This window comes from Corvus cornix, chromosome 4A (genome assembly GCF_000738735.6).
Source record: "Corvus cornix cornix isolate S_Up_H32 chromosome 4A, ASM73873v5, whole genome shotgun sequence".
Lineage (NCBI taxonomy): Eukaryota > Metazoa > Chordata > Aves > Passeriformes > Corvidae > Corvus > Corvus cornix.
The window spans coordinates 12,793,596-12,811,218 of NC_047058.1; the positions used below are offsets into that span (position 1 = coordinate 12,793,596).

Below are 17,623 nucleotides of genomic sequence, written 5' to 3' on the forward strand. Positions count from 1 at the left end.
AACCCAGCTTTGCTTACTGTAAATTGGATCAATTTGAAAATATTGCCTGTGTGAGGAGGCAAGAACAAAAGAACTTACCTTGACATTAGGTATCTGACTTGCATTTTAAATACAGACTGCCTGCACCATTAGCGTTTCCTTGGCAGTGTTGTCATTCCAGGAGGACTGGCACCATCTGTGTAACACCAGGACACTGCTGTCAGTGTAGGACAGAAGCTGTTTACTGGCATCAGGAGATATTTTTCTGCCGTAACTGTTTGTGAGGTCTGAGCTCAGAGTAGCCTGTTGCTAACCTAGAATGGATATGTACTGCAGAAGGGCTGACACACTCACATTTTGTCTGTCAGGTTTTATCTTGGGTCACTCTGGTTTGGTAGGGCCCTTGTGGGAAGGTGTTTGTGCTCCATTCATTGTAAAAAAAACCTTTCTCAAATTCCAACTTGCTTCCTACTTGAAGCTTTGGTTCTTACTGTCTTTTGTAAAATGTCAGTGGATCCTTCCAACTGTGCCCCTTTCTTAGAAAAGAAGTGTCAGCTGAGCAAGAAAGCAGAATAAGCATGCATGTGAAGCAGATTATTGCTGTCACTGTGAGAATGTGACCATCACCCTCAGTGTCTTTTATTTTGATAGTCTTAGGAGTGAGCTTGTACAAAGGTGCCTTGACAGCTAGTGGAAAGACAAGTGGCTGGTGTATGGCCTAAAAGGATGTCTAAGTTGATTTCCTCCAGCTTTTTAGCACAGCCTGAAGATTGCATGGCCTCCTTAGAGAGGAGTGAGTGTGCTGCCGTAACCAGCTCATGCCTCTAATACTGCAGGCCACTTTACTGTGACAGGGAAAGATCCTAAAGAGCAAGACCATCAGAAAGGTAATGGAACAGGATGATCAGGAGGACCCAAAGTGATGCCATGGCTGGGGTTTGGGTGTCTGCAGCAGTGCTGGGATGTGGCACTGCCTCGGCAGGTGCTGATGTGCTCAGTTAATGCAGGTGCCAGTTCCTGAGCTGCCACCTCTGCAATGAGTTGGGTACAGCTATGCCAAAGGCAAGTGTAGTAGTGTTGGAAGTGAGCAGGTTTTGAGTAGCTGCTAGTGGGAGCACTGCAAGGCAGGGAGAGGTGTGGCTGCTCAGAGAACTGCAGGTAGGGAGAAGTTGCTTATGTAAGGAAAAGCAACTTGTCGAGCACATTGCACTTCATGGCTTCATACAGCTGGGAAGTTAATAAACAGTGTGGGGGTTTTACAGCCACTTTGTAGGGAACAGTAGTCAGCAGGCCTGTGCTGCAGAACAGGTCAGTGCTGAGTCCCTGTTTTGTCGTCTATCTCCAGCTGAGGGCTGAAAATGTTGCTGACACCAGAGGAAACTTAGTTCTAACTAGCACTTGATAAAGAGGCTGTGTTTGCTCAAGCAGTGTTAGCTCTCATAGCAAGACAAATGAGTATGGAGCCATGAGCAGCCTGGTTTGTACTGCACTGCATCACAGTGACACAGATCTAATGGGGAGTCCTTGCCTAACTGCAGTAAACACAAGGTGCTGCAGAACTGATTACAAGTTACTGATCAGAAATGAGTTACTTAGAAGTAAAAGTTTGTAATGCAGAATGGCAAAGCCTTTGCAATTAATTCACAGCTTTGGTTAAATTACCTTTATCTAAACTCCTCACAGGTGGCCTGGAGCATTCCAAAAGCATTCAAATTTCAGGAGCTGTTTTGAAATAAAGCCTCATATGGACTTTGCACAGGAGAATCATCACAATGTTAGCAATTCTGAATAAATGTTGTTGACTTTTTATGAAAACAAATTGGATTAATCTTGTCAATTAGTCATAGGAAAATGCATTTGCCTTTATATTAAAAGAATGCATAGCATCCCCAATGAGAACATTGCTCTCAATGCAGACATAAGGTCTCTGTTGAATTAAACTGCTTCTGAAATATTTCAGCCTGCAGGTAAATGAACAAGCCAGCGGATCATGTGAAAAGAAGCAAACTGATTTTGTCACTTTCAGTCACTGGGACACTTGCTGGATGCACATTCCTGCTTCTGAGAATTCCCTCCCTGGCTCTCCATTGCCTTGCTGCCCCTGCAGACATGGGCTTCTTAAATGATGGCAGTGTAAAGCTGTGGTTTAGCTCAGAAGGAAGGCCTTCAGAAGGAGGGGTTTGCAAGCCCCCAGTTGCTTTGAAACCCAAAAGAATTTCCTCTGACTGGGGACTTTCCGGCTCTTATCATTATAGGGGAAGAAGAGGCAGATGGCAAACCAAACCCCACCCCATCTAGTCTGCATGTGAGCACACCATTTATTTCTGGTGGCTCTGCAACACAATGTGTGTGTACCACAGAAGCAACACATGGACACCATGAAGAGTCCTTCACATGTTAGGTGCACTCAACAGAAGTAGCTGCCTACGGTTCTTGACACACAAAGAAGCTCTCTAAGGATCCTCTGTTCTGATTCCTTCTCAATTTGTGTGTGAAACAATAGACGCCTTAACCTGCTCTAGCTGTGACCTCACAGGATGGCTGGAAAATTGTTTGCTTGCATGCTGGAGAAAGCTGTATTTAGATCTTCTCCTCACATGGCTGTCATTTGTTCAGGGTTCTCAGAGTGACTGTGTGACATTGCCTGAGTTTGGCAGATGGATTCAAATAAGAGGTGTGAGAAGGCCAAACTGGATTGTGTGTTACATTTCATGGAAAAAACACACTCACAGACACACAAAGAAAAAAGGAAAAAAAACTAAATACAACACAGCAAAATGGAAAATAATTAAATATATTATTTTCCAGTTTTTGTACACAACCCCCCGACCCTTAGATTTTGAATTAAAATAACTTGGTATGTACGTTGGAGATTTGCACCAGCCCCTTTTCTTCATGTTGGACCTCATTTTTCTCTTGGACACCCTGCATGGCAGAGGGCTGGTGGGCTGCCATGCTGTTGGCTGAGGAGTGGGTGAACCCAGGTGTTTTATAAACACTTCAGGCAGCAGAGCTCTCCTGTCTGGGCTGGCTTTCACTTCCAAGGACTAAAGTGTTTCTCAGTTTCTCCTGCTGTTTTGTTTCTAGGGCTTCAGGAACTGTTTATACGGCGATTGACATCGCCACAGGACAAGAGGTAAGTGTCAAAAAATCCCAGCAGATTCTGCAGCTGTTGAGTGCTTTCCCCTCTGGTGTGAGCTATGGCTGGAGCTTTGGGTAGCCAGTAGAGCTTTCCTTCAAAGGCTGTTTCTCTGAAGCATGGGCAAATGTCAACTGGCAAAATCCATCATCTGCTGTCTTCAGCTTTTCAGCGAAAGGTCTTTAAGGGCAGTGTGGTTCTGTGCCTCAGTAACTGAACACTTACTGTGGCCATATGTTTGCCAGCAACACTGGATCTGAGGTTTTCGTAAATGCCTGAAAAGGTGCCTGTGAATTCCTAGAATCAATGAGAGCCTTGGTGCTCTCTGTGCTTGGCTGGATGCTTCACCCATAGATCTTAAGGCCAATTTTAAGAGATTAATTTTTTTACTTACTCTGTCTTCAGAACAGGTTGGTGCTCTCCACAGTATTGTTGATCCCACCCTGCTACCATGTTATATTATCCCTGAATGTTTTTTTTAATAGAGAGAAATCTGCTAAGAAATTCCAACAACCTTTGTGCTGATAAAAAGTAGATAATTTTTATTGCCAGTATAAATGTATTGGTTTAGAAATTGTTCTGGCTCTGTTCCCCATTGTGCATCAAGTTGTGCTGTTACAGAGAATGTTGGTCTAGATACACAATTTAATTCTGTTCATTTACAGCATAAAATCTGCCTGTGCATGTGGCCACAGACTGGTTAGGAATGCAATTTGTAAAATCAAAAGATGTGTCATGGTTAAAGGCCTTGGGAGAACCCTGGAGGTGGCCACAGATTCACCTGTTGCTGGGAGGAATAAATAGCTTTGTTATATTGCTTGATTTCGGAAAGACTGTCCATAGATGGCCAGAAAAAAGGAGGGCAGCGGTATCTGTCAGAGAAGGACACAGTCTCAGTCTTAATTACTAAATCTGTTAAGGCATCCACGAGCTGATGGTAACTGCCATCATTCAGGCCCAATTTATCTCAGTCCCAGGTTTGAAGAGCAATACTGTTTACCATTTGTTCGATCACGCATTTGGTCTTCAAAGTATAATGCAAGACATAGTTCAGGAGAAATCATGTTTTGGAAATTTAGTTTTGTGTTTCAGTCATACTGCAGCTGGTAAGAAGTCAGTTGTGTTTTGGTCTGGTGTCAGTGACAGCCTGTTACAGTGATCATATTAGTGAAAGACGAGGTTGTGTCTCAGAGAATCCCACTGCTCTTTGGGGCTCCAGCTTCAGGTTCCTGAATTCTCTTTTCTGGCTGTCAGCAGAGATTCAGATCTGAATCTTTCTGGTAGTTCCTTATACACCTGCAGTGCTGCATTTGGTAAATGCACTTAGATTGGAGTCTCCAAGGGGTCTAAAAGGCCTAAGCCTTCCTTATAACCCTAGGCATATCCATAGAATACCAACACATGGATTATTTCTTTTTAGACCCTGACTATAACTGCAAATGTAAACTGTGTTAAAAGAGTTTTCTTTAGAGGAGCAAATCAAAATTTCAGAAGTTGGGAAGTTGCTAGGATTGTGTTTTTGTTACGGAGCAACATCTGTCATGTATGTCTGTGTTTGCTTTGTTATGCAATCAAGAATAGCAGGTGATGTAATCAAAAATCATGTAATTGTTCACTGCGTGTTCATTCTGATCTTGTGCAACAGACTACTCAGGTTAATGGTTTTTAATGTCATTTTAGGTGGCCATAAAGCAAATGAATCTCCAACAGCAGCCCAAAAAGGAACTAATTATCAATGAAATCCTGGTCATGAGGGAAAATAAGAATCCCAATATTGTTAACTATTTAGACAGGTAAGTTGTTCTGGTATTATCACGGGAATGTTCGTTTACACACTGCAGGCCAAAGGTTAAAAAAACCTTTTGATCACTGCAGAAGATGGAGCTCTTTATTATTTCTCTACTCATCTCCAGTGGATGGGAGGAGATTGCACTGGCTCTGCATTAGTCTTTTCTGGCGTACATAGTTTGAATTCTATTTTCAAAAACCTGGATCAGCCATATCTTACTAAAACAACAGTCTGTCAGCTCCATGTTCCAAGTACCTCAATGTTTTTTTGTTCTGGGGTTTGTTTTTTTTGAAGTTGATCAGATTTTCTGTGTCTTGTGCAAAGTGCTGACAAACCATCCTAGAAATTCTTTCCTTTGGGCTGTTTTCACTATTTTCTATTGCTGGGGATGCCAGGAAGACTAACTTATTGTTTCCAGAAACACCTAATTTGACAGTTTTTTGATTGCCTTTCCTGTTTCTGAGTATATGTTTTGCAAGGTTTTCCAAACACTTGACCAACTTCTGTCCTCAGTGGTGCACACCCTCCTCCCATGGATAACTTTGAAAGTTGTGTTGCCTCGCTCCTGGGGTTAATGATGGAATTCATGAGTTAAGATGATGAACCAGCTGGTGGCAGGTGTCCTGGTTCCAGTTTTATCTTTGCTGTTACTAAAGTGCATTCTTCACTTGCTTGTCACCTAAGACATCTCCATTTTCATGGATGTGCCTTTCTCATGTAGACTGTGCAAATTCCAAGAACTGTGTAGCCTAGAAGGAATGTCCTTTTCATTTTATTTTGTCTTTATTTGCAAGTGACCTGGAGACAAAAATCACTTGTACGTTATGATAAGTCGTTGATTTAGCTGTGCACATTCATCTCCACAGCATTGTTTTCTCCTTTCAGCTACCTTGTTGGTGATGAACTGTGGGTGGTGATGGAATACTTGGCTGGAGGTTCTTTAACCGATGTTGTCACCGAGACATGTATGGATGAAGGACAGATAGCTGCTGTCTGTCGGGAGGTGAGGTATCCCACTTGTGCTTCTGTTTGCATGGACAGGATGCTGCTTCTGTTTCTGTGATGTGTTGTCATTCATTATAGGGAGAAGAAAGAGCAGATCCACTGCAGCGGCAGTCATTCTGTCTGTGTTTGCAGGGGACAGTCTGTAGCAACAACTGATGTTTCCCTTTCAAAAGCTGATACAAGACATGACTCCTAACAGTGTTGGAGCAGCAAGCTCTTCTCTTGACAGCACTGTGTTCTGCCATTCCTCACCATTCCCCTAGAAAAGAAGGATCTTAGAGCCATTTCCTTTCTTGTGTGATGAAATCATGCCATGAATTTTTGCCCTTACATTTCTTTTTTTCTCTTATCAGTGCCTGCAAGCCCTGGATTTCCTTCATTCCAACCAAGTGATCCACAGAGACATCAAAAGCGACAATATTCTTCTTGGGATGGATGGATCTGTCAAATTGAGTAGGTATTCTTGGTCAAGTGCAGCATTCCTGGATGTGGGGTGTGGGATTGCTTTTGAGTGACGGCCAGTTCTCCAAAAGTGGTGCTGGTGGGTGTGCCTGGTCCCTTGCTGAGGGCACAGCTGCAATGTGCAGAGACGTCTAGAGGGAAACAGGGTGTCAAGAGTGGCTTTGCTTTGTGTATGATCCTTCCAGATTGGAGGGAGTTACAGTCTAAAGCTTCAAGTGACTAAGTAAAAGCCACTGCATGTAACTTGAGGGTTTCTTTAAGTGGCCAGTTCCATACTACCTTGGCTACAGCCCCGGGGAATCACAGCATGGCTGCTTTTCCAGCTAGATTCCACAGTGCATTCTCAGACTTAAAGTGGGGGATTCTTTTGCTTGGTTTCATAATTCAAGCTGGCTTTAACAGTATTTGTTTTTCTCCTCAGCTGATTTTGGCTTCTGTGCTCAGATCACCCCTGAGCAGAGTAAACGGAGCACAATGGTGGGGACTCCTTACTGGATGGCACCAGAAGTTGTAACAAGAAAAGCATACGGCCCCAAAGTGGACATCTGGTCACTTGGGATCATGGCAATAGAAATGGTGGAAGGAGAACCTCCTTACCTTAATGAAAATCCTCTCAGGGTAAGGTGAAATATCAGATACCGCTGTCTTTCTAATCTGGGCCATATTTTGTCTTCCATGAGCTAAAGTCACATTTACATCAGCTTGAACTAGTTCTACAAAGGCCCACTTCTAAAAATGTTCCTACAGCACATCAGTATCTGCTGTAACTTTGATTGGATCACTGTGAGAACCTCAGAGGAGAAGTGGCATGTGCCTGTGCAGAAATTTGCCACTTTGGCCTTCAGCGATGCTTGAAATTTCTCATACCCTTTTTGAACTCTCTTTGAGCTGTATCTCCAAATGACAAAAATTTTCAAGTGCCATACTTCTCCAGTTGGGGAATTTTTATGAAAAGCATTGGAGCTGTACCTGCAGGCACAGAACTCTTTTCAGTCTCAGGCTGATAGATTACCTGAACCTTCCAGGAAAGGTCACTGGTTCTAGTAATGCCATCAGTATTTATTATCAAACACATTCTAAAAGTACCTTTTAGCACAGATACTTGTAGTAAAGTAGTGTATTTTGAAGTTTTCAGTTTTATCCTAATGTCTTAAAATGAAATGGGCAGGTCTTACACCAAATGAGTGTGTAGTAGTGGAGGAAATGTATACCAGGATAAAAACTTGTGACTGACAGCTGAAGCAAAATGCTGCACAGTTAATTCCTAACACAATGCGGGAATTTATGAGAAAATTAATTTTTACCTATTCCATACATATTTTTTGTAATTAGAATAGAGCATGACCTTTAGCTTTGTCCCTGCTGTAAGGCTGTGCTTTCTCTGGTCTGTGACACCCAGACTGTGTATTGCAGACTGACAGAAGAAACTACAGAAGGGTCAGGACATACCCCCCAGCTGCTTAAGAAAATAGTACATCAATTATACAAATTTCAGTCTTTCACTCTTTTTGAAAAAGGTTCCTGAGTTTTCTTGGAAGACTGCCTTTGCTTTGGTACGTGCCCTGGGGTTTTTGGTTCCAGGGCACACGTGTGGAGTGTTGTGCACTGTGTCACCTCATTAGGGTGGATAAGAAGGAAACAGGTTTGGATTCAGAGTGGTGCTGAATAAGCAGAGTGCACTGTAGCTGGCAGGGTGGTGTTAGGTCTCTGTCACTGCAACCCTGTTGTACCAGCAGAGAACTTTACACATCACAGTTTTGCTTGTTTCCTGTGAACCCATATTTCACTTGCGAAAAATGCAGTTGCCTTGTATAAGGCAGCAAAAACAGGTGAAAAGAATTAGCATTATTGATCCAGATGCTGAAAATTCCCTGCTTCCTTAATCTCAAATGTTGATTGGGGCTCCTCAAGAAGCCTCAGGTCAGCTGTTAGAATCATAACTGGATTTCCTATTTCTGACCAAATTCACAGTCAGATATTCTTGAGATCTGTGTAAGAGGTCTCAGCTGCCTCCAAACAGGAGAGCTTATAAAGCAAGACTGCTTTTTACAGCAAAATTTTTTTAACTGATAGCGCACAGTAGTTGTTGGATTTCTTGTAATATATAGTGAATAAATTTCTTCATAGTCCAAGCCACTTTCTCCATACCAAGCTTTCAGTATTACAGCTGCCAAAACCTCCTGTTTCTTGCCTGGCTTGAGGCTTCATCTTCTGGGATGGGGATGTCATTAATGCATTTACTTGAGTATTAAAATTAGTTGAGGGTTACCACAGGGATGGAATTATTCCTTTTTCTGATGAGACTATTAAAAGTTTTACCACGTAAGTGAAGCTGATTTGAAATTTAGAAACTGCTGAAAGATAGTTGAAGGTGGCTCCTGTCTGCCCAGTTATGCCTTTTCATCATAATATATTTGTGCATGCAACTTCACATGTCTGTTGAACATGAGGCTCCAAATGTTTCTGGATTTTATCCAAGGAATAAGCTGATGGATGTCTTTTTTTTTTATCCAGTAACAATTTTTTATCAAGAACAGAGCAAAAGACTTGATGAGTTTTGTTTTATGGAAGCCATACTGTAGGGACCAGTGAGCACTGCAGAGATGCATTTTATGTAATAATCCTTTGAAATAATATATTTAGACCACACTGACTCTTTAAAATGGCCTGTAAAGCTGTGTCAATACTTGGAGAAGTAAAATGTGCTGATGTAGTTCCTACTAACTAGGTCAGCCAATGAAATCAGCTGTCAAGGCAAGATCATTTTGATGTTGGAATAGCTGTGACTGCATCAGGGTTTTTTGGGGTTTTTTGCTGGGTTTTTGTTGTTGCTGTTGTTGCTATAGGAAAGTCATCTCCAGCCCTCTGCTAGGGAAGAAACTGCCAGTGGAGATTGAAGCTTAAAAATAGGGTGTATGTGAGCGTTTCTGGGTATGAATGAAACAATCTTCTGTTTCCTTTGTCTCCAGGCGCTGTATCTGATAGCTACAAATGGGACACCAGAGCTGCAGAACCCGGAGCGACTCTCAGCTGTGTTCCGAGACTTTCTCAACTGCTGCCTGGAGATGGATGTGGACAGGCGAGGGTCTGCCAAGGAACTTCTGCAGGTAAGATATGAGGCAACTGCAGGTGAAACAGATGTCCAAGGGATCGGTTTTCTCGTCAGATAAAGGCATCAGGCAGATAAAGGCATCAGGCAGCCCTCCCCCCTATATGAATGTCCAGTCTTGGTGCTTTCCAATGTAGAATCCTACAACAGTTTGGGTTGGAAGAGACCTTTAAAGGTCGTCTAGTCTGACTGAGCCAGGATCTCTTAAACTAGGTCACGTCGCTCGGAGCCCCATCTGGCCTGACCTTGAATGTTTCCAGGGATGGATTTCCACCTACAACATCCCTGGGCAACCTGTACCAGTGTTTCACCACTCTCCTTGTAACCAATTTCTTAATTAGATCAAATCTAAATTGATCGTCTTTGGGTTGAAAACTATTCTCTCTTGATCTGTTGCAACAGGCCTGCTAAAAAATGTGTCCCTAACTTTCTTACAAGCCCCCTTGAAGTACTGAAGAGTTGCACAGTGAGGTCTCCCCAGGGCCTGCCCTTCTCCAGGCTGAACAAGCCCAGCTCTCTCAGCCTTTCCTCAGAGGAGAGACGTTCCACCTCCTGGTCATTTCTGTGGCCTTGTTTTGTACTTTTGGGAGTACATTCAGTTGTAACTCTTGGCAAAAGAACTGAAGTAGAATGATACCAGGTATAGAGACCTGAAATGGTGGTGGTGGGGGAGGCACCCAGTAAAAGCAGTCGCAGCCAAGCTGTCAGAGATTTGGCTGTGGGAGGGAGGAGGCTGTGGGGAGTTCACCATGAGCCTCAGAGGGGGCCCCGGCTTGTCCCTCCTGCTCCTCTCTTAGAGGTTTCTGCCACTATGCCCCATTTTTAGTGGTTTCTGCCACCCAAACAGGGACAGCTGAACAGGACTTGTCCCAGCTCTGTTTGCTTCCTGCACAGTCAAGCTGCTCCAGATTTGCTGCCAGATTTTGTGGCAGAGAGGGAGCTGTAGAATGTGCCACTTGACTGTCCCTGCTGGGAGGGAAGTGCCAGCCAGCACAGGAGGGCTAGGGGATGGAAAGGTAGACACTGCTCTCCCTGCAAGCCAGAGCTGACTCCATCAGCACTCTCCCACTTGTCTCCCTGCTCTTGACTTGCTGCTGAAAACCTGTACCTCAGTACAGGTCTTGAGAAAACACATAAGCCTAAATCCTACTGGGTTAAACATTTCTTAGAGGTATTGGAGTTTCCTAAAGAATGACTTACACGCATCTTTTTTGACAATTAACACAGTTTGTGTCTTTAGAAAGGAGGAACCTAAGTGAGTCTTTTGAGTTTCCTGAAAGGAAGAAACCCCGGGGACAGAAAGCACCATTTCTAGAGCACTGGCAGGGCAAAAATGCCAGCAAGATGAAGACACCTGGATAAATAGATTGGTAGGTGTGTGGGCCATGTTTGCCTGTGATAGCAGTGTTCTGGACGTGAAGGTGGAAGTGCAGATGGTCCCCTCAGTCCTATTTCTGAGTATTTCTGGTAATGAGTGGAATCCTGCTTGAGCCTGTGAGGAACTGAGTTTGGAAAGTAATGGTTCCTTTTTATTTTTTTTTTCCTTTGGGCAGCATCCATTTTTAAAATTAGCCAAGCCACTCTCGAGCCTGACTCCTCTGATCATTGCAGCGAAGGAAGCAATTAAGAACAGCAGCCGCTAGCACTGCAGGTCGGCTTTCTGCCCTGCCAGCTCGGAGCAGGACTGAGAACACAAACTCTGTAAAACCTCAACTCTCGTGCTGTGGGACAGATGGATGGATGAACAAACCAACGGTCACAGTCATGGTGGTAGGACCACCCCAGTTCCTCAAGGAGTAAAAATTATCATTTGTCTTCTTCCTGCTTTCTGGCTCCTTAATTTATTTTTAAGATGAATCGGGGCTAAGGACAGAGAGGTAATGACAGAAAATGCTTTGCTGCCTCAATCATTTCCAAGATAAAGTAAATTCAGTTGGAAGATTCCCTTCCTTCTCACCCTGTGAATAAGCTGTACATTCACTTTTAATTCAGTTCTTTCTTAACGATGTAAAGTCGTGTTTATGGGTTTTTTGGTATGGTTTGGAATTGGAGAAGGGCAATTCTTCATTCATCAACTCCAGACTGCACTGCCTTTTGAATACAGCCCACTCGCAAGGTTTTGCCCAGTCATGGTACTTCTAGATGAGGGAGAAAGTGCAATTGCATTTCCAACCAAAAAGGAATGAAGAGTGGGACAGACAAAAACATCCTGTGGAGATACAGGCATTCAGCTGGGACTGTGTAGTGTTTTAATTCTTGCCAATTGGATTTGTACCCCTAACTGCAATCTCTTTGCCTGGGTGAGAACCTTACTCAGCTGAAAAAGCAGAAAGATCAGTCGGTGTGCTGAGAACAGGCTCATCTGATGCAAAGCTGTCAGAGCAATGTGAGGGGAGAGGGGGCCCAGCCATGCCTGGTGCTGAGGCCCAGCAGAGCCCTGGCAGAGCCCAGAGCAGCCTCAGCATCAGCAGATCCAGGCTGGAAGGAGGCACTGGTGGTGACAAGAAGCAGCAGCCTGGCCCTGAGTGCCTCTTCCTGGGACAGGACTAATCCTCCCATCTCAGAGCCAAACTGAGCGTGGGCTGCTCCCCTGGGAAATCATGGCCATGCTGTGAAATGCGCAGCCTGATGGAATTGGCCATCCTGAGTCTCTGCAGGAGTGGAGAAGGGCAAACAGAGCAGAGCGGTGGTGTCTCTTCTGAGGGTGCCTGTTCTTCTCCCAGCTGTCTTGTAGCTTCTGGGAAAGGTTTGTAGTGTCTGCGGAATTCTCGGCAGAGGGTGAGGGAGCCGGGCTGCTCTGCAGGCTCCTGCACAGGTGAGTGTCCTTCAGGCACAGGAGTTCTGCCCTGGGAATCAAGGCTGACGCGAGGGACAACCTGCACAGTTCAGATCTGCAGGAGCCAGTGCAGCAGCCAGCCCTGGAAGAAAGCGCCTTAAAACCTGGAGTTGTGCACTGAGCAAGAGCAAAGGTGTGAAATGCAGAGTGGATTGCAGAATTACTCAGAGGCACCAGGCCAGCATGCTCTCTGCTGTCCTACATATGGCAAGCACTGTGTAATGAAGCTCCGAGTTGCTGCAAGAGAGGGAATCAGGGATGTGCCTGAGGCTTGTGCTTGACTAGTGAACTGATTTGGAAGGGAGCAGAATATTTTCAGAATGCAATTTGTGTTTTACTTATTCATTGCTGAAAGACACAGTGTGGCTTCACTCAGTAAAAGCATTTGCACGGCGTATTTGTTGCTGTATTTTAGGAGTACAACTCATGCAGGACCTTCAAAACAGCAACTGAAGCAACACACCCAGTGAGCAAAAAAAACCCCACAGTAAAACAGCTTTCTGCTATAGATCTCCCTGTTGGCCTGGTCCTGAAAAGGGTTAAGTAGCCTTTAAGGCACTCGCTGCCTTCATGTCTGGCCAGCAGAAATGAAGGATGCTTAGGCTGTTCTTGAATCAGGCCAGGAGCTTGTCTGGCTTTGGTGTCCTGTTTAGTTGCAGTCTGTGTGGCAAGTGTCCTTACTGTTGCTACTCTCGCTTGCGCTGGCCATCCCAGTGTCCTTAGCAGAGGCAACAGGCAGAGGCAACCCTCCTTGAGTTACCACGGCTAAGTAGGAATTAACTTTTCTTCATTTCTTGGGGAGCACAACAGGTCCGATTTTTCAGATGGCCAAATAACACGCTGAGGCGAGCAGCTACGGTTTCTTGAGCTGGGAGAACATCAGGAGGAGCTGAGGGAGCTGCCAGAAGCCCACAGCTGAAGCGACAGTGGCTGACACGACCTGGAGCAATGGCTGCCAAGCTTTCCCTCCATAAAAAAAGCCCCTGGGGAGCAGGAGTGGCCAGAACAAGCAAACAGGCCATAGCACAGCAGATGGTGCAGAAGGGCGTGCAGGAAGGTGCTGAAGCCCTGCCAGCTTGACCGGGGAACAGTGGTGTCCACCCAACAGAAAGCCTTGGCTTCTCTCAGCTCTGCACCCACCACGACCCACGCAGCGGCCCAGACGGAGCTCTGGTGGGATCATGCTGCCAGCCAGGTGTCAGCTGCAGGCTGTGCCCTACTCTTAGGCCAGTCCTGGTGGCAGCAGCATGAGTACAACTGTGGGACGTGTCCACTTTGGGCCAGAGCTGCAGCAGGAGGTGAATAGCGGCAGGAGTATCCAAGCTCACTGTGCCCCTTTCCAACATTTACCTGGCTAAGGGGGAGATCCCAGCTGATTGGACTATGGCAAATGTGACATTGATCTACACGAAGACCTGGAAGGAGGATCTGGGGAACTACAGGTCTGTCAGCCTGACTTCAGTGCTGGGAAAAGTCATGGAGCAGATCATCTGGAGTGCCATCACACGGCACATACAGAATGACCATGGGATCAGGCCCACGTAGTGAGGGTTTGGGAAAGGCAGGTGCTGCCTGACCAGCCTGATCTCCTTTTACGACAGCATGACCTGCCTAGGGCATGAGGGGAAGGGCTATGGATGTGCCTACCTGGAATTCAGCCTTTGTTAGTGTTTCCCACAGCTTTGTGCTGGAGAAACTGGCTGCTCATGGCTTGGATGGGTACACTGTTTTCTGGGTAAAAAACTGGATGGATGGCTGGGCCCAGAGAGTGGTGGGGAATGGAGTTACATCCAGCTGGGGCTGTCACCAATGGTGCACCAGGGCTGGGTACTGGAGCCAGTTGTGTTCAATATCTGTATCAGTGATCTGGACGAGGGGATCAAGGGCACCCTCAGTCAGGTAACACCAAGCTGTGTTGGGGTGTTGATCTGCTGGAGGACAGGAAGGTTCTGCAGAGGGATCTGGACAGGCTGGATTGCTGGTCCAAGGCCAGTTGGATGAGGTTCAATGAGGCAAAGTGTCAGATCCTGCACTTGGGTCACAACAACCCCCTGCAGTGCTCCAGGCTTGGGGAAGAGTGGCTGGAAAATGCCTGGTGGGAAAAGATCTGGGAGTGCTGGTTGACAGCAGCTGAATTCCAGCAGCGTACAACTACCTGAAAAGAGGTTGGAGCAATGGGGGAATCGGTCTCTTCTCCCAAATAACAAGTGATGGGACAAAAGAGGAAATGGCTGCAAGTTGCACCAGGGAAGGTTTAGATTGAATATAGGAACAATCTCTTCACCAAAAGGCGAAGAGATTGGTCAAGCATTGGAACAGGCTGTGCAGAGCAGTGGTTGGGTCACCATCTCTGGAGGGATTTAAAAGATTTGTAGATGTCGCACTTGGGGACAGGTTTAGTGGTGGACTTGGCAGTGCTGGGTTGATGGTGGGACTCGATGAGCTCAGAAGTCTTTTCCAACCTGAACGATTCTGTTCTGTTTAGAAGACTTTGTTTCTCTTGTGAGGTCCCATTTTTGTCTGTCAGCTCAAGATCTCTGTCTGTAGGAAAAGCTTCCTTGCGAAAGAGTAATTCGGGCTGGAGATGGGCTGCCCTCAATGTGTAAAGCATTCATCAGGATGAAACATGTTTGTATTCCTGTAAGAAGTGAAGAAATGAGTGACAGTTTCTGTTTCCAGTATATCTTTTTTTTTTCCTGTCCACAAAAGAACAGACAGCCGTCCTTTAAAAGGAAAGCACTTTGTAATGGCACATGTTTGCTGGACATACACTCTAAATATTTCTGTTGATAAACTACACTGTTTGATTGCGGAAGGGAGGAATTTCCTATTTATTTCCTTTACTTATAAATATTTCAGCATCTCTACGTTAAAAAAAAAACCCACCACCACAACTTTCCAGAAGACAGCAGGTACGAAAAAAAAGGAAATCAAATGGTAGCTTTTTTTTTCTAATCAGTGTATGCCTCAGCATACAGAATATTGTTGGCATTGACTTTTTAAAGACAACCGCTGTTCTAAGAGGCCTTACTTTTTATTTTATTAAATACTACATTTCTTTTTCTTTGCATCAGCAAATCTAGAGATTTTTCTTTTAAAACCAATTCCTGTGAGGCAGACAAGATTCAGCAGAAATAATCTCTGCCAGTGGCTGTTTTCAGCATGGACTTGCCCAGCTGAGGCTGTGTGACATGCAGGGAAACGTACCTCCAGTATCCCTGTGGCTCCGTGCTTGGGACAGTCTCTGGTGCTAATTCTCACTCACTAGATACTGAAAGATGGCAGCTGTGTTTGTATCCTCCCAGCCTGGAAATTAAATGTAGAAAAGACAGAAATATTTTTTAAAAAAACCAACAACACAAACCCACAAAAATCCAGTCCTGAGGAGGCTAAGTCTTGTACATTATTTACAGGCTCATAGAGTATATTAGGATTGACAATAGTATTGACCTTGCAGAAAGGAAAGAGATAAATACTGTAAAATCTCTGGAGCCACCTCGGGTTTTCTGACTGCTATCCTCAGATCAAGCAATTAGTTATATATATTTTTGAAGTATTAGAAATAGGCTGTTTCTGTTGCAAAATGAAAACTAAAAGTTTCAGACACTTTCATTCCAAGGTTTTAAAAGATTGGTAAATTGTCTTCATTTTAAAATTAAACAGTGAAATACCCTATCCAGGAACTTGACTATGATTCCCATCCTTGCAATGAAGACATGTGAAAACAATCTGATAGCTCACTGTGGTTTAAATGTGTTTCGGGACAGAAGCATAGCAGTAAAGTCAGGGAAGTTTGAGAAGCACAGAAAAGTTTATTTATTTAAGAAAAAAAAAGGGAAAAAAGATAACCATACCTATGTAAAATTCCATACAGCTCCTGCATGCACTCCTGGGAACCTGCACGGGGGTGGATCTTACAGTGCTCTCAGGGTTGGATCCCAAACTTGGGCTGGAGTTACATTCTCACTTCTTGTGTCCAGTGCTTCTGTAAATATATGTGTATTTATTCTTCATCTTTGGCTACTTGTTGGCCACTCCACTACAGACAAAAGAACTCAAGGGTTTGTGCTGAGTTTCTTTGAGGCCAGTGGCTGCGCTTTGGCAGGTCTTTGAGTCAGTCCTTCCCCATGTCCTGCCACCAAAAATTAAGCACATTCTAGTCACCACAAGAAGGGAAATACCTGTCTCCGGTCCTCTAGTTCCTCTAGTTGTAGGAAATGTCACTATACTCTATTGTCCATATGGCAGTTATTTCCAATATATAATCCTTGGTGTGGCTACTGAATATTCCTCACACTGAGCATGTAAATATCTGTATTTCTTAGTCCAGTCCTGAGCAAATCCAGTGAGCAAAGAGCCAGAGAGAGCCTTGTGACATCTACCATTAAAGGCAGGAGTCAGTGTTTCTTCGCTTGACACCCAGAGCATGCACTCTAGTGCCAGCTTTGCCTTGCTAAGTGCTACCAAGCCAGTGGTCCATACACCTTCCTGGTGTCCATGTTTCCTCTTGGACCATTCATTCATGCCCAGATGTGCAGCAACTTAATGATGGGTTGATGAAGACCTATAAATACAAGTGTTCATCTCCTTTTTTTTTTTTCTTCTCCTCTCCCCAGGTAACTATCTTCAATTTAATCCCAAATTATCAGGAAGCAGACAAAGGATGACCTTTGTCTTTCAAGAAAAACCATCCAAGTTTTTTCTGAGTGTGATTTGCACTTCAGGGATCTTTGAAACTTCTCTTTGCTTGTGTCTGTCCTTGAGCTGACAGGGTAATTTTATTTTTCTGACTGAAACTTGCAGAATCTCACTTACCCATCTCTTTTTGGATGCAGTTTAGAGCTGAGTGCCATAATCCTAGGTGTGCATCGTGCCTGCAAACCATTACTGGCCTGAGCCTACCAACAGTTGTATGTACCTTTGGTTACAAGAGTAATCTCAAAAGAAAAAATGGTCTTACAGTAAAGAGGAGGAGGGATGCCCATATGCTCTGCATGGGTGCCCTTTGGGCTGCCACATGGGCACGAGCCTGCAAACTTCGTTCTTGCTGCTTAGCAGTTCCCCCAGGCAAGCACTTGAGTTCTGCAAGAATCTGACCCTGACTGAGGAAACTGGGGGCAATATCATTAGTTTAAGTTGACAATATTGAAAGCTACTAATTGATTTAATAGCCTATGATCACAGTAGCTTTGCCCTGCACAGTTTTCCAGCAGACCACACATCAGCTTCAGCACTTATGTGTCAGGTACCATCTGCTCTGTTTGGTGGCACCTTGTTTACAGCTGCTGGAGGTTTGTGAGCAGC

At 44.7% G+C, this 17,623-nt stretch overlaps 1 protein-coding gene across 12 annotated transcripts in view; it reads left to right on the forward strand.

Moving 5' to 3' along the window:
• LOC104694460 (serine/threonine-protein kinase PAK 3) overlaps positions 1-17,470 on the forward strand; it is a 129,458-nt gene extending 111,988 nt beyond the window's left edge. For 11 of the 12 annotated variants that reach the window (XM_039571897.1, XM_039571895.1, XM_039571901.1 and 8 more), the window contains 7 exons: positions 3,067-3,115; positions 4,799-4,911; positions 5,793-5,910; positions 6,266-6,365; positions 6,796-6,992; positions 9,344-9,481; positions 11,037-11,217. In XM_039571897.1, coding sequence (XP_039427831.1) covers positions 3,067-3,115; positions 4,799-4,911; positions 5,793-5,910; positions 6,266-6,365; positions 6,796-6,992; positions 9,344-9,481; positions 11,037-11,126 — 805 coding nt within the window. In that variant the 3' untranslated portion in view covers positions 11,127-11,217. Of the gene's footprint in view, positions 1-3,066; positions 3,116-4,798; positions 4,912-5,792; positions 5,911-6,265; positions 6,366-6,795; positions 6,993-9,343; positions 9,482-11,036 lie in introns of all 12 variants that reach the window. The other variant, XM_039571894.1, reaches the window with a different exon arrangement.
• Positions 17,471-17,623: the final 153 nt, after the last annotated feature.